Source organism: Salvelinus sp. IW2-2015, linkage group LG33, assembly GCF_002910315.2.
Source record: "Salvelinus sp. IW2-2015 linkage group LG33, ASM291031v2, whole genome shotgun sequence".
Lineage (NCBI taxonomy): Eukaryota > Metazoa > Chordata > Actinopteri > Salmoniformes > Salmonidae > Salvelinus > Salvelinus sp. IW2-2015.
In genome coordinates, this window is record NC_036872.1 from 7,525,576 (window position 1) to 7,540,079 (window position 14,504).

Consider the following 14,504-nt stretch of genomic DNA (forward strand, 5'->3'; position numbering starts at 1 on the left):
GTCAATGCTGCTTACACACACACAGTGCATTCGGAAGGTATTCAGACCCCTTGATGTATATTTGAGCTAAATTCCAAACACATTCATTGATAAAGGTAACCCAATTTAACAAATCACACACCAGAAAAAAATATTTGAAAATGTTATGCAATTCAAATGAACAAAAATGCTATTTCCTTATGCAGAAAACATTTGTTCACCCCTACCTTTTACCATCACCTAAACTTAGTATCACGTTCACCAAAACAGGTGCAAATGATTAGGAAATCGTTAGAGAGTGGGAGGGTCCAGCCTTCCATAAAGATTAGAAACTTGGTATGGTTTGGTCTTAACCATATGGGTGTGTGGTAACACATCATGCAAAGATTGAAATACCTATCCGAGGCCCTCAGAAGAAAGATTATTGATGTCTGGGAGGGGTTACAAATCCAATTCCAAGCACAGCGTTCCGCTGCTCGACGGATCATCTAGAAATACAGAAAATTCCAGACCACTGGCAATCTACCTAGGACAGGTCGTCCCACCAAATTTAGCCCAAGAGCTGACCGAAAGATGCTCATAGAAGTAGGGTTGCACATTTTGAGGGAAATATTCAGAGGTGGAAACTTTCCGTGGGAATTAACAGGAATATATGCACATTTATATTAATACTATATATATTTATCATATGGAGACAGAAACATAAACCTTTTACCTTATCATAAGTAGACATAATTGCAAATTATTATTTTTAAACAATTTAGTTACGAATTGAACTTTAATTAAATGAGTTGACTCTCCACATGGGATGATTTCACTGAACAACAAAAGAAAGGGAATATTGAATGATCCCCAATGATCCATCGCATCTCCCAAAAACATTTTCAACATTCATCTGTAAAGTGATAGTCCAGAAATTAAAGCTTTGGTTGTCTTCCTCTCAGGCTTCCATGTCTTCTCCCTGGACCTCCTCAATGTCCACCTCTTGAACATCAGACTCTGAGGCCTCGTCTTTACCGTCACTTTCCAACCTTGTTGAGGATGGCTCGTTGTCAGGCTCAAAACGCCTCAAATTTGCCCGGATGGCCACCAATTTTTCAACCCTTGTATTGGTCAGCCTGTTGTGTGGTTTCCCAAACAAGGACCAGTTGCGCTCTGAGGCGGCTGATGTTGGTGGGATTTGGAGGATGATGGAGGTAACAGGGGAAAGAGCCTCAGATCTACTAAGTCCCTTCCACCATGTGGCTGTTAAGATATGTTGCCATATTGCATCTCCACCCCAAAGCCCTTGCTTGGAAGTGTACTTCGCCAGACTGCCAAGAACCTTGCCCTCATCCAGGCCAAGGTGGCGAGACACGGTCGTGATGACACCATAGGCCTTGTTGATCTCTGCACCAGACAGGATGCTCTTGCCAGCATACTTGGGGTCCTCTTGATGGGGCTGTCTATATCGGCAGACTGTGATATGGCCATTTCTTGGAGAGACTCCTTTCCCTCTAGGAGACTGTCAAACATGATGACAACACCACCCCAATGGGTGTTGCTGGGCAGCTTCAATGTGGTGCTCTTATTCTTCTTACTTTGCTTGGTGAGGTTGATTGCTGCTACAACTTGATGACCATTCACATACCTGACCATTTCCTTGGCTCTCTTGTAGAGTGTATCCATTGTTTTCAGTGCCATGATGTCCTTGAGAAGCAGATTCAATGCATGAGCAGCACAGCCAATGGGTGTGATGTGAGGGTAGGACTCCTCCACTTTAGACCAAGCAGCCTTCATGTTCACAGCATTGTCTGTCACCAGTGCATATACCTTCTGTGGTCCAAGGTCATTGATTGCCTTCAGCTCATCTGTAATGTAGAGACCGATGTGTCTGTTGTCCCTTGTGTCTGTGCTCTTTTAGAATAATGGTTGAGGGGTGGAGCTGTAGTTAATCATTCCTTGCCCACGAACATTCGACCACCCATCAGAGTTGATTGCAATAGTCTGCTTTCTCTCTGATTTGCTTGACCTTCACTTGAACTCTGTTGACCTCTGCATCCAGCAAATGAGTAGATAAAGCATGTCTAGTTGGAGGGGTGTATGCTGGGCAAAGAACATTCAGAAATCTCTTCCAATACACGTAGCCTGTGAGCATCAGAGGTGAACCAGTTGCATACACCGCTCGAGCAAGAAATTCATCAGCATTTCTCTGACTACGTGCCTCTGAGTCAAAAACTTCTGATTCCAGGAAGACCATGATGCTATCGATAAGGTGTCTGATTCATCATTTTCACCTCAAATAGAAGGAGGGACTTTTGTCAGAGGTTGCTTGTTGTGAGCGCTGAGGGAAATTTATGCACTTGGCCAGATGATTCTGCATCTTTGTTGCATTCTTCACATATGATTTGGCACAGAATTTGCAAATGTACACAGCTTTTCCTTCTACATTAGCTGCAGTGAAATGTCTCCACACATCAGATAGTGCCCGTGGCATTTTCCAGTAAAGATTAGAAAACAATGAGTAAACAAAACCCAAATACAATCTCATGTACAGATAATTAGTTAAGCAGTTAGATTAAACAACTCCTTTGTAAGATACATGTTTTAAAACGAAACATGTATGGAAACAGGTGAATTAACACTCCTCAGTTAGCAGGCTCAAGCAAGCTAAAACCCACATGGTAGCAAAATCTAACTAGCAGAAATTGTTAGAAATTATTTAAACATACTTTGCTGTAGGCTACTTACTATAGGCTATTTACTAGTTATTCATGTGTCATATAAAATATATTCACCCCACCCAGTATTGTAATCAAAACTTACCAGAAAGCATGTAGTCCTTGGCTCAGACAGTGTAGTAGTGTGGGCTCAATAACATCTCATTAGTCTGCAAGATCTTGAGAATCAGCTGTACATGTGATGGAAGAATGCACTGTGCATGCAGAGTGTTGCAATTCCATTGAACTGGGGATAGTTGCCACAAGAGCTAGAATTGCCTTATGTGTATCCCACAAAAAAGGTTTTAACTTTTATTGTTGAATTTAAGCAAAATTCCCCAAATTCCAAGGCTTAACTTCCCATGGAAAAGTTCTGGAAATTTACCGGAAGTTTCTGACCCTTTGCAACCGTATGTAGAAGCCTCTAAGAACCCCAGGGTAACATCAAGGGATCTACAGGCCTCTCTTACCACAATCAATATCGAAGTGCATGAGTCAACTGTCAGAAAGAGACTGCACAAACTTGGCCTACATGGTAGGTCGGGAAGCCTCTGCTCTCAGAAAAGAATATCAAGAGAAGACTGACGTTTACCAGACAACACCTGGCTAAAGACCAAAACTACTGGAACAATGTGCTCTGGGAAGATGAGTCAAAGGTGGAGTTGTTTGGCCGCAATGCTAGATGCCATTTTGGCAAGAATGAAACACTGCCTTTGAACAGAAGAACCTCATACCAACCGTAAAGCATGGAGGCGGTGGCATTATGGTTTGGGGCTGCATGAGGGCCTGGCCAACTTGCCATCATTTAGTCAACCATGAATTCTATATTGTACCAGAGAATTCTTGAGGAGAATGTAAGGCCATCTGTCAAAAAGCTGAAGCTGAGCAGAACATGGATCTTTCAGCAGGACAATGATCCAAAACACACAAGCAAAGCCACAACAGAATGGCTCAAAAATAAGAAATGGAGGGTTATGGAATGGCAGAGTCAAAGCCAAGATCTCAATCCTGTCGAAATGCTGTGGGGGGGGATTGAAGTGGGCCGTACATGCAAGAAATCCCTCGAACATGACACAGTTGAAGCAGTACTGTAAATAAGAGTGGGGGGGAAAGTCCTCCCAGTCGATATAAGAGACTGATAGACAGTTACAAGAAAGGCTACATTAAGTTATTTCAGCCAAAGGGGGCAACATCAGCTATTGAAGCTAGGGCTGTGCTTTTTTTTCGTGCACTATGGAATTACATTTCTGTTGATTTTTGATGAATAGATGATTGCAAAGCATAATCTTTCAGTTTATTTTGTCACTCCAGAGATGTTAGATCGGGTTCAAGTCCGGGCTCTGGCTGAACAGGCAGCTGTAGGCACAATGGATTCTGGTCATTGTAGTTAATTATCACGTTTTCTGCACTTAACTATTATGAGTTGGACAACATGCCACAGAAGAGATCTCTCTAGAGAAATGGCACAAACAGCATGCTGACGGACAGCAAAACCGCTGAACTAAATGGAATTCAAATATACTACTTGAACCGATGTGGTCAATTAGTTATTTTAAAAACTGAAATCACTCAGCACTGGTAAAGTTATTTTAGTGGGACTATATTCACACCCACTCTTGTGTCCTGAATACTGAGGATGAATACTCTTTATCACTGAATGCAGTGCTAGATTCAGAAATCATGACACCAATGTATTTCATTGATTTGTTTTGGTGTCCCAGTGTCCATTTGCAAGGTTCACTATGTGTCGTCCTTAGCGCATGATGCCTGGCTACCATTGGACACGTGTCCGGACTCCGGTGTATGTAAGGCCACTGCTGCTCAGGCAAGACTGAGTTGAGCAGACAAGCTGTTGCCACGGGCGTCTCCAGGGGCAGACTGTTGCGGTGTGTGGTGTGCAGCGCTCCACACAATCTGCCCTCAGGTCTGCACTGAGGTGGAACTAATAGAGCTTTAGTGGAAACCACCGCACATTGGGAAGCACTGCACAGGGGAAGGGAATCATAAAATGCATATGCCTAGTTTTTATATTGCTACATGACAAGTGTCTATGAAATTAGCCGGAGACAACACACCCAGTGACAATCAACCTCTCCTTGTCCCAGTCTGTAATCCCCACATGGTTTAAGATGGCCACTGTCATTCTTGTTCCCAATAATTCAAAGGCTTCATGCTCCAATGACTACCGCCCTGTAGCACTCACATCTGTAATCATGAAGTGTTTTGAGAGGCTGGTTATGGCACACAGCAACTCTATCATCCCAGACACCTCAATTTGCATTCCCCCCAACAGAACCATAGATGACACCACCTCAATTGCACTCCACACTGCCCTCACCTACCTAGATAAGAGGAATATCTATGTGAGTATGTTGTTCATTGACTACAGCTCAGCGTTCAACACCATTGTCCCCTCCAAGCGCATCACCAAGCTTTGGACCCTGGGACTAAACACCTCCCTCTGCAACTGGATCCTGGACTTCCTGACGGACCAACCCCAGGTGGTGAGGGTAGGCAACATCACCTCCGCCACGCTGACCCTCAACATGGGGGCCCCACAGGGGTGTGTGCTAAGTCACCTCCTGTACTCCCTGTTCACCAACGACTGCGTGGCCATGCACGACCCCAACACCATCATCAAGTTTGCTGACGTCACAATGGTGGTTGGCCTGATCACCTGTGACGATGAGACAGCCTACAGGGTGGAGGTCAGTGACCTGGCAGTGTGGGGCTGGAACAACAACCTCAATGTAACTAAGACCAAGGAACGGATTTTGAACTACAGGAAACGGGCGGGGCGGGGCGAGCATACCCCAATCCACTTTGATGGGGCTGCAGTGGAGAGGGTCGAGAGCTTCAAGTTCCTTGGCTTTGTTCTTCTTTTTATATCTCGTGTGTTTTTGTTCTACCTTGTTATTTTTAGTATTACATTGTTATTGATTACTGCATTGTTGGGGTTAGAGCTTGCAAAAAATTCAAATCACTAAGAACTTAAAATGTTCCACACACACAGACACAGTCGTGAAGGCGCATCAGCTGTACCGTTGAGAGCATCTTGACTGGTTGCATCACTGCTTGGTATTGCAATAGCACCGCCCTTTATCGAATGGCACTACAGAGGGTGGTGCAGACATCCCAGTACATCACTGAGGCCGAGCTCCCTGCCATCCAGGACCTCTATGTCAGGCGGTGTTAAACGAAGGCCCGGAAAATAGTTCAACTCCAACCACCCAAGCCATAGACTGTTCTCTCTGCTTCCGCACACTAAGCGGTTACCGCTGCATCAAGTCTGACACCAACAGGCTCCTGAACAGCTTCTATCTCCATGCCATAAGACTGCTAAATGGCTAACTAAATGGCTACACGGACTATCAGAGTTAGAGCTTGCAAGAAAGCCATTTCACTGTACTTGTGCATGTGACATTAACTTGAAACTTAAGTCCCTCTGTTCAATTTAGTCTGTAGTCAAACAAGATTTTACTTCTGTTTAAATAGTCTGGTTTTAAAGGGAAATATTATCAAAACTACCAGAGAGCCTATTCTGGAAATGTGACATGTTTGAAGAGTATATTGTTACTGTCGATGTCTAAAAATAAGCTAAATCAAAAAGGTTTTGAAATATTAATGTGGAGGTTTATAATTACTAAGTCTGTGACGATACCAGTACAGCAGTATTTTTTTCAATGGCAAAAATGGAAATACGACACAGTCCAAACACTTTGGTCCTTTTAAAAACCTGCTGGATGTAAAATATTCAGTGCTAATGCCTGGAAAATAAATGTAACTCTGGATGACACCATCATGATATTTGTTTCCAGGGCTGTTTTCCTAAAAAAAAAGTGAAATCCTCTTTGTTTTGTTTCCTTGCCATGATACTAATGGGTATAGTGATACTGGTATTGTCCTGGCCCTAATAGTTATGTGATGACATCACATGACCGCGTTCCTTCAGAATTTTTGGGCCGATCCTAATTTATTCAAAAAACGTTGTTCATCATTTGTCATAATATAGAAAGTTCGACAAAAGAAAAATGCACCCCTGTTGAACAGATAACATTTCTCCTGAAGTTGCTGTTTGCATTTACCCATGTCGCAATGTTGTTGCAGCATTGCTTTTTGTTGAATAAACCTGGGTCAATGGAAACCTGCCTAGTGTGTCCCAGCGCCTGTGTCTGTACGAGTTGCTAAAGGTGTTCATTTGGGCCTTTTGATGCAGTTGACTTGGAAAAACGGTCAATTTAGCCTAAAATTAATTTCAGGTTTTGTGGGTAACCATTATTTTCATACAGCTGAAGAACTGTACATGGTTTTTGAAATGAAGACAGATCTACAATGCTCTCATTCGTATAATGCTGTTTTGACTAATTAGTGTTCATGAGTTTTCTATTATCTCACTCTGACAACACATTTTTACTGGCTTATTTCTTATATCTGAGCATTGTGAGAGGTTGTGCTTAAGTCTGAAATCATGTAACATTTAAATGAAACTTCCGTATGTGTGATGTATCAGAAAGTGAATTTCTAACAAGGGTTCTCTCAATTCACACTCTGTAGATAATGAAAGTTAGGCTATTCTCTTAATTCTCCCTCTCGCTTTCCCTCTCCTCCTCAGACTCCCAACGCTCCCATTTGTCTTCCTTCACCATGAAGCTTATGGACAAATTCCACTCTCCCAAAATCAAAAGGACACCCTCAAAGAAAGTCAGTAAGCCACCTTTAGAACATAGCGTCAAGACTGCAGAGAAACCTGCTAACAAGGTTTGTTAAATGTCTGTTTCTCCCTCTACATAGGCCTCAAGCTTTTGCTGTGTCCATCTCATAAGTGCAATTAGTTGTTCATTTATATCCTACAAGAAACCAGAGAATGAGACTGACGGCAGAGTGATAAAGCCTCACATTATGCAATAATCGCATAACCAAGATGCACCACCATGTTCAGGATTGCTCTCATGTTGGCTTCCTTTTGCAGGGTCTGAGTCGGTTAGAGGAGCATGAGAAAGACGTGGTCAGTGCCTTGCGTTACTTCAAGACCATCATTGACAAGATGGTGGTGGACAAGAAGGTGCTGGAGATGTTACCAGGCTCTGCCAGTAAGGTCCTGGAGGCCATCCTGCCTTTAGTCCAAGTGGAACCGAGGATCCAGCACAGGTGAGTCTGGCCCACGGGGATGTATATCTGGAGCTCGCCCATTGTGTGTTTTAAGACGACGCTTCAATTGACATGAGACGAGGTTTCCAGCCAAATGACATTTTAAGGTTGACGATTTATTTGTTTTATAGGGTTGCAATCGTAAGAAACCTTCAAAGCCTAATACAGAATCAGTTTTTGTACGTCTGTTAGCCTAATCTTTCCTCTTGCTTGTTCCCAGTTCAGCGGTGTCATCTTGTCTTAACCGTGTGTACCAGAGTCTGGGCAATCTCATTCGCTGGTCCGACCAAGTCATGCTGGAGGGGGTCAACCTGGAAGATAAAGAAACCATCGTTACCGTCACCACTGTGATCAAGGCAGTGCTCGACGGTGTTAAGGTAAAGTTGGCATACCAAAAAACAAACGAACATGAAATATGCGACGTCACAAATGATTTGTAACAATTAATGCATGTTATGTTTTTTGGGGAAACAGTAGCTAGTCGAGTACCTGTTACTCTGTGGGGAAGAGATGTTGAAGTTGGCTCGCATTTAATAACTGCACACGGTGATTGTCCACAGGAGCTGGTGAAACTGACCATCGAGAAACAGGAGCATCCCTCCCCTACATCTCCTGTCAAACCAGTGCCACCGGCCGCCCTGACTGAGAGGTGAGTGAGCCACAGAGGATGTCAGTCACACTCCTCCACTTTAACCCGTACTGAACACGTCTTACACTCTGAGGAAATTGTACACAACGTAAACAACACCTGTATACAACTCGTATACCCACAGCGCTGCAGAGCCACCTGCCAAAGAGAAGGAGAGTCTGGACAAGAGTTCAGCCACAACCCAATCTACGGAAGTCTTGACTGAACCCACTGAGGATGAAGCAGAGGAGGTGGCCCCTCCGAAACCCCCTCTCCCTGGCGTAAAGATGGCTGAACACAAGTAAGAGCTCATTTCATAGAGATGGTGTCCTTTTCATAGCTCTAACAAACAGTGGTTCAGTGGATCCCAAACTGTGGGGTGCGCCTGGGTCGGTGGGGCGAGTAAGTTGAAAGCCCTTTATTTTGTATTTTTACAACTTACAACTCTATTACAACTTACAACTTACTCTTGAAAGTTGTAATAGAATGCATAAGGTGCAATTTTGAAATTGGGTGGTGCATCAGCATGAGGTTACACGGGTCGTGAGGTGGGGGTCGTTACTACGCCGATAAATTACTATTCATCCAACCTTTGCCACCAAGGAAATTTGTGTGTGGGGGGGGGGGGGGGTTAACCCTTCCTAAGATCAGTGTGTGATAATAACTACCTTTTTGTTCAGTCATTGATAACTCTCAGAACATTTGATGTCACAGCACAAGTCAGAGTCAAGTCTTAACTGAAGTAAATGCAGAGTTCTAGCCACGTCACAATTCACTGTTTAGCCACTGACTCAAGTCCCCATCTGTATACTCGTTAGGCCTGCAGAGAGCTGAGCACACAGCTCTCTTGTAGTCTCCGCCAACATCACAAAAGAATGTTCAGTGCCTTCAGGAAGTATTCACACCCCTTGACCTTTTCCAAATGTTGTTGTGTTACAAAGTGGGATTTAAAATTGGTTTGTTATTTTTGGTCAACGATCTACACAAAATACTCCATCAAATATGAAGAAAAATGCTAACTTTTTAAAATGTGAAATAGAACACTGATATATTTAGATAAGTATTCAACCCCCGGAGTCATGTTGGATTCCCTTTAGGCAGCAATTACAGCTGTGAGTCTTTTTTGGGTACGTCTCTAAGCGGTCTCCAACCCTGTTCCTGGAGAGCTACCTTCCTGTAGGTTTTCACTCCCACCCCAGTTGTAACTAACCTGGTTCAGCTTATCAATCAGCTAATTATTAGTCAGGTGTGCTAATTAGGTTGGAGTGAAAACCAACAGGAACAGCTCTCCAGCAACAGGGTTGGAGAGCCCTGCTCTAAGAGGTTTGCGAACTTGGATTGTACAATATTTGCCCATTTTTTTATTTTTTTTATTCTTCAAGCTCTGTGTAGTTGGTTGTTGATCATTGTTAGACAGCCATTTTCTAGTCTTGCCATAAATGGGCTCCCGAGTGGAGCAGTGGTCTAAGGCACTGCTTCTCAGTGCAAGAGGCGTCAATACAGTCCCTTGTTCCAATCCAGGCTATATCACATCCGGCCATGATTGGGAGTACCATAGGACGGCGCACAATTTGGCCCGGCGTCATCCGGGTTTGGCCGGGGTAGGCCGTCATTGTAAATAAGAATTTGTTCTTAACTGACTTGCCTAGTTAAATAAAAATGTTCAAGCCGATTTAAGTTAATTGTAACTAGGCCAGTCAGGGAACATTCAATGTCATCTTAATAAGTAACTCCAGGTTATTATTGGCCTTGTGTTTTAGGTTATTGTCCTGCTGAAAGATGGATTTGTCTCCCAGTGTCTGTTGGAAAGCAGACTGAACCAGGTTTTCCTTCAGGACCTAGTCTGTGCTTAGCTCTATGCCTTTTCTTTTTATCCTAAAAAACTCCCTAGTTCTTGCCGATGACAAGCATACCCATAACATGATGCAGCCACCGCCATGTTTGAAAATATGAAGAGTGGTATTCAGTAATGTGTTGGATTTACCCCAAACATAATGATTGTCCAGTATTACTTTAGTTCCTTATTGCAAACAGTTTGCATGTTTTGGAATATATTTATTCTGTACAGGCTTTCTTCTTTTCACTCTGTCATTTAGGTTAGTGTTGTGGAGTAACTACAATGTTGTTGATCCATCCTCAGTTTTCTCCTATCACAGCCATTAAACTTTGTAACTGTTTTAAAGTCACCATTGGCCTCATGGTGAAATCCCTGAGCGGTTTCCTTCCTCTCCAGCAACTGAATTAGAAAGGACGCCTGTTACTTTGTAATGACTGGGTCTATTGATACACCATCCAAAAGTGTAAATAATAACTTTTACCATGCTCAAAATGATATTTAATGTCTGCTTCTTTTTTCCTTTTTTTTATCATCCATTAAGTGCCCTAATTTGTGAGGCATCTGAAAACATCCCTGGTCTTTGTGGTTGGAATCTGTTTTTGAAATTCACTGTTTGACTGAGGGACTTTCCAGATAATTGTGTGTGGGGGGGGTACATATGTGGTGTAGTCATTAAAATCATATTAAACACTATTATTGCACACAGTTAGTCCACACAACTTATTATGTGACTTGTTAGGCACATTTTTAATCCTGAAGTAATTTAGGCTTGCCATAACAAAGGGGTTGAATACTTATTGACTCAAGATATTTCAGCTTTTCATTTTTTATTTGTAAAAAAATTCTAAAAACATAATTCCACTTTTACATGATAGGGTATTGTGTGTAGATCAGTGACACAAAATCTCAATGTAATCAATTTTAAATTCAGGCTGTAACACAACAAAATGTGGAAAAAGTCAAGGGGTGTGAATACTTTCTGAAGGCACTGTTTACCGCTCATAACTTTGAATGCGCTTTGATTACAGGCCAACATGCTTGTCGCTCATGTCTTTACAAGAAGTCAAGAGTGGTAGCTGGGTAACTGGGCTATAAATAGTCTTAATTCTTTAGAAGGCTTTATGGTCTTTGAAGGGTGTAGTAAAGAGAGGTGTCAGAGATTAAACTTCCGTTTGTGCAGCACTGTCTCTGAGGCAAATTTCTTTTCTGAGAAACTGGGCTCGACAGAGGCTGGTGAGCTCACAGCCAGAGAGACACGACAACGGATGGAAATGGACCACATTAGATTCTAGAGCCCACCACACACAGCAGCACATCCTTATAAATTTGGGGTTGGGTTAAATGCGGAAGACACATTTCAGTTGAATGCTTTGTTGTACAACTGACTAGGTATCCCCCTTTCCCTAAATACAAAAGGCTCTCTGCCTTTCCTGGTGCTCCGATCATACAAACACTAATTCTCTGAATTTGCCAGCAGAAGGTACTCTGCACCAGTCTCTGTGTCTTACGCAGCGCCACACTGCAGATTTTATTTTTTATTTTTTTGTGTCATAATTTATTTTTGTCCTCTTTCCTGGGGGCTGTCATTGACCCTTGCCTTACTGGCAGATAGGATATCCTCCTCCTTTTCCACCTCCTCACCACCACAGCTGCCTGCCTGCATTCTCCACATGCCCTCTTGTCATTGGGCCATCTGTGTGCACTGCGGTGTGGAAACAGTTCAGTAGCTGCTGCTCTCCCCACCGCTATCTGTTTGCGGAGGGGAAAAGCAGCCAGGCAGTGACACATGCACTACACACTTTTCCATTGTGCTGCTACTACAGAAGGCTCTCGGAGTGTGTCAGCTATTGTCCTCCTATCTCTCAACCCCCCCCCCCCCCCAGGCCAGTGTCAGTGCAGTCTTTTCCCCACCTCCCTTCACCATACATGCAGTACATACACACAGAAGAAGTGGATCAGTCATTGTACTGTGGCTAGAGCTGCATGCTTGGCTTTTGGAATACTGGACAGTGGGAACGTTGCACACTGCCTCATATTGAAATGATGCCCCCTTCTCCTCCCCCTCCAGTCCTCCAGCTCTCCCTCCAAAGAAGCGCCAGTCGGCGCCCTCCCCCACCCGGGTGGCAGTGGTGGCCCCCATGAGCCACGCCACCAGTGGCGCCGGTCTTCACATGGGCACCGGCCTCCACAAACAGGTAGAGTAGCTTTGTTGCACTGTTAACTTCTTTTGTGCCATTGTGTCTTTTCATCAAATGCTCTGACAAACGTGTTGTGACAAACGCCGTGGCTAATAAGGGGTCTGGTCCCGCTCTCTGGTCGGCAGGAGTACGAGGTGGACGCGTTGCAGCGGCGCTTCTCAGGGGGCAGCCATTCGTACGGAGGGGAGTCGCCGCGCCTGTCGCCCTGCAACAGCATGGGCAAGCTGAGCAAGTCGGACGAGCAGCTGTCCTGGACAGTGGACAGTGGACAATGCTCACGCAACACCAGCTGTGAGACTCTGGGTGAGAGCCTGACACACACACACACACACGAAACCCATACACGGACACACGAAACAACAAACACACACGACACAAACACACAAAAGTTACAGTACATGTTTCAGCACTGACTTCACAGATGGTTAGAGAGGAGCCACCATGAGCCCAGCATGAGAGGCCTGTCTCTTTTGATAAGGTGTGTATGCACCTCGGTCGCCACAGGGCCCACCACAGGTTGTCTTAATGTGGCTCACAGACCACTACAACAGTGGAAACAAGCTGCTGCGGATGCGTGAACCAAATCGACACATGCAGGCAGGGGGCTTCCTGTTCCTGCCGCCTCCAGCAGCACAGAGCGAGGCTCACGAGATGTGAGCAGAGACAAGACAGAGGTTGCATCTCAATAGTCTTTAAGCAGCCTCCTCCTTCATCTGCACTGGTCTGAAAACATAGGATAGCAGAGGGGAAAGCAATATGGTGGATGCCCTCTGAGAATTTGCCTAGTTTTAGCCGTCCAGAGACGATGAGAGGTGGCGCTATTGAGGCGCAGCCTCAAAAAGTCTTAAGCTGTAAAACCATGGCTGTCACATTGTGGAACCAGGGACAAGCAGTGAGGGTTGGGGATACCAATGTTGCGCCAAGTCATCCGGTGGCACTTTTCTCAGACGAAGGAGAAGCAAGCCGTGTTGTGCCTTCTCAATTGTGATCAACTGACACGTGCCACGGATCAATTTCACACACGTTGCTCGCACCTCAAAACCTTTTGTGAAATCATAACTCTCCCTCCAATGAAATTGGTTTTCACCAATGTCTTAGTTGTGTTTTTGTTGTTTAGAGTGGGGTTTGTAGAGAAAAGTGCTTTTTATGCCGAAGTGACTGAGGTTTGTTTTCAGTGCTCTAACCGGTGACTCACCTGTCCCTCCCTGTCTTTTCTCTCTCACCACAGACACCACAGACCACTACGACCCGGACTACGACTTCCTGCACCAGGACCTGTCCAGCCTGGAGCAGATGACTCCTGTGCCAGTGGGAGCGTGCCTCAGCCCCCTGCCTGAGTCCCACAGCGAGTCTTCCTCCCCCTGCCCTGGACCCGGTCCGCCGCTGGCACAGCCACACTTCAGCCCCCTCCAGGGCTGCTCCGTGTCCCCCCTCTACTCCCGCATGACTCCCGCATTGCCGCCCCCCGCCCTGCCAGAAAAGAAGCGCCGCAGCGGGGCCAGCTCGGGCTTCTCCGACGGCTCCTACTCTGGCTCCTCCTGGCGTGTCTCCTTCGAGCGCCACCCGTCCCAGTATGACAACCTCATGGAGGAGGACATGCCGCCTGTGCCCCCCTTCCCCCTGTTCACGCCTGGCGTCTCGCCCATGACCCTGTGCCACGCCGGCGATGGGTTTGTGTCTGAGTTCTGTGCCAGCGAGATGGCAGACGTCCCCCAGAGTCCACCCCCACTCCCCGAGAAGAAGAGCCGCCACAGTGAGTATCTGACGCCAATTACACAAACTCTGCTGATACCAGAGTTTAGAAGCCCAGGGTATAGCCCCAATTACACCGGACTAGGTCCCTTAGTTATGTCTGAAATACACATGCGTGCCTCCTGCTGTAATGGAATGATAAAACCATAGTATTAAACAAAACTTATATTTTCTCTCTCTCTGTATCATATAAGGTGTGGCTGGGTTCAGACTAGGGACCTTATTCGCCTGGTGTGTCTGTCTGATACATGCTCATAATCCCT

The 14,504-nt window shown here is 45.0% G+C and overlaps 1 protein-coding gene across 3 annotated transcripts in view; it reads left to right on the forward strand.

The window, feature by feature from the left end:
* The window catches only part of LOC111957802 (rap guanine nucleotide exchange factor 1), a 51,414-nt gene that overhangs the window by 18,491 nt on the left and 18,419 nt on the right, over positions 1 to 14,504 (forward strand). For all 3 annotated transcript variants that reach the window (XM_023978818.2, XM_023978819.3, XM_023978820.2), the window contains exons 2-9: positions 7,291 to 7,436; positions 7,648 to 7,826; positions 8,047 to 8,203; positions 8,387 to 8,475; positions 8,600 to 8,755; positions 12,360 to 12,486; positions 12,615 to 12,792; positions 13,718 to 14,242. In XM_023978818.2, coding sequence (XP_023834586.1) covers positions 7,291 to 7,436; positions 7,648 to 7,826; positions 8,047 to 8,203; positions 8,387 to 8,475; positions 8,600 to 8,755; positions 12,360 to 12,486; positions 12,615 to 12,792; positions 13,718 to 14,242 — 1,557 coding nt within the window. The remainder of the gene's footprint in view (positions 1 to 7,290; positions 7,437 to 7,647; positions 7,827 to 8,046; positions 8,204 to 8,386; positions 8,476 to 8,599; positions 8,756 to 12,359; positions 12,487 to 12,614; positions 12,793 to 13,717; positions 14,243 to 14,504) is intronic.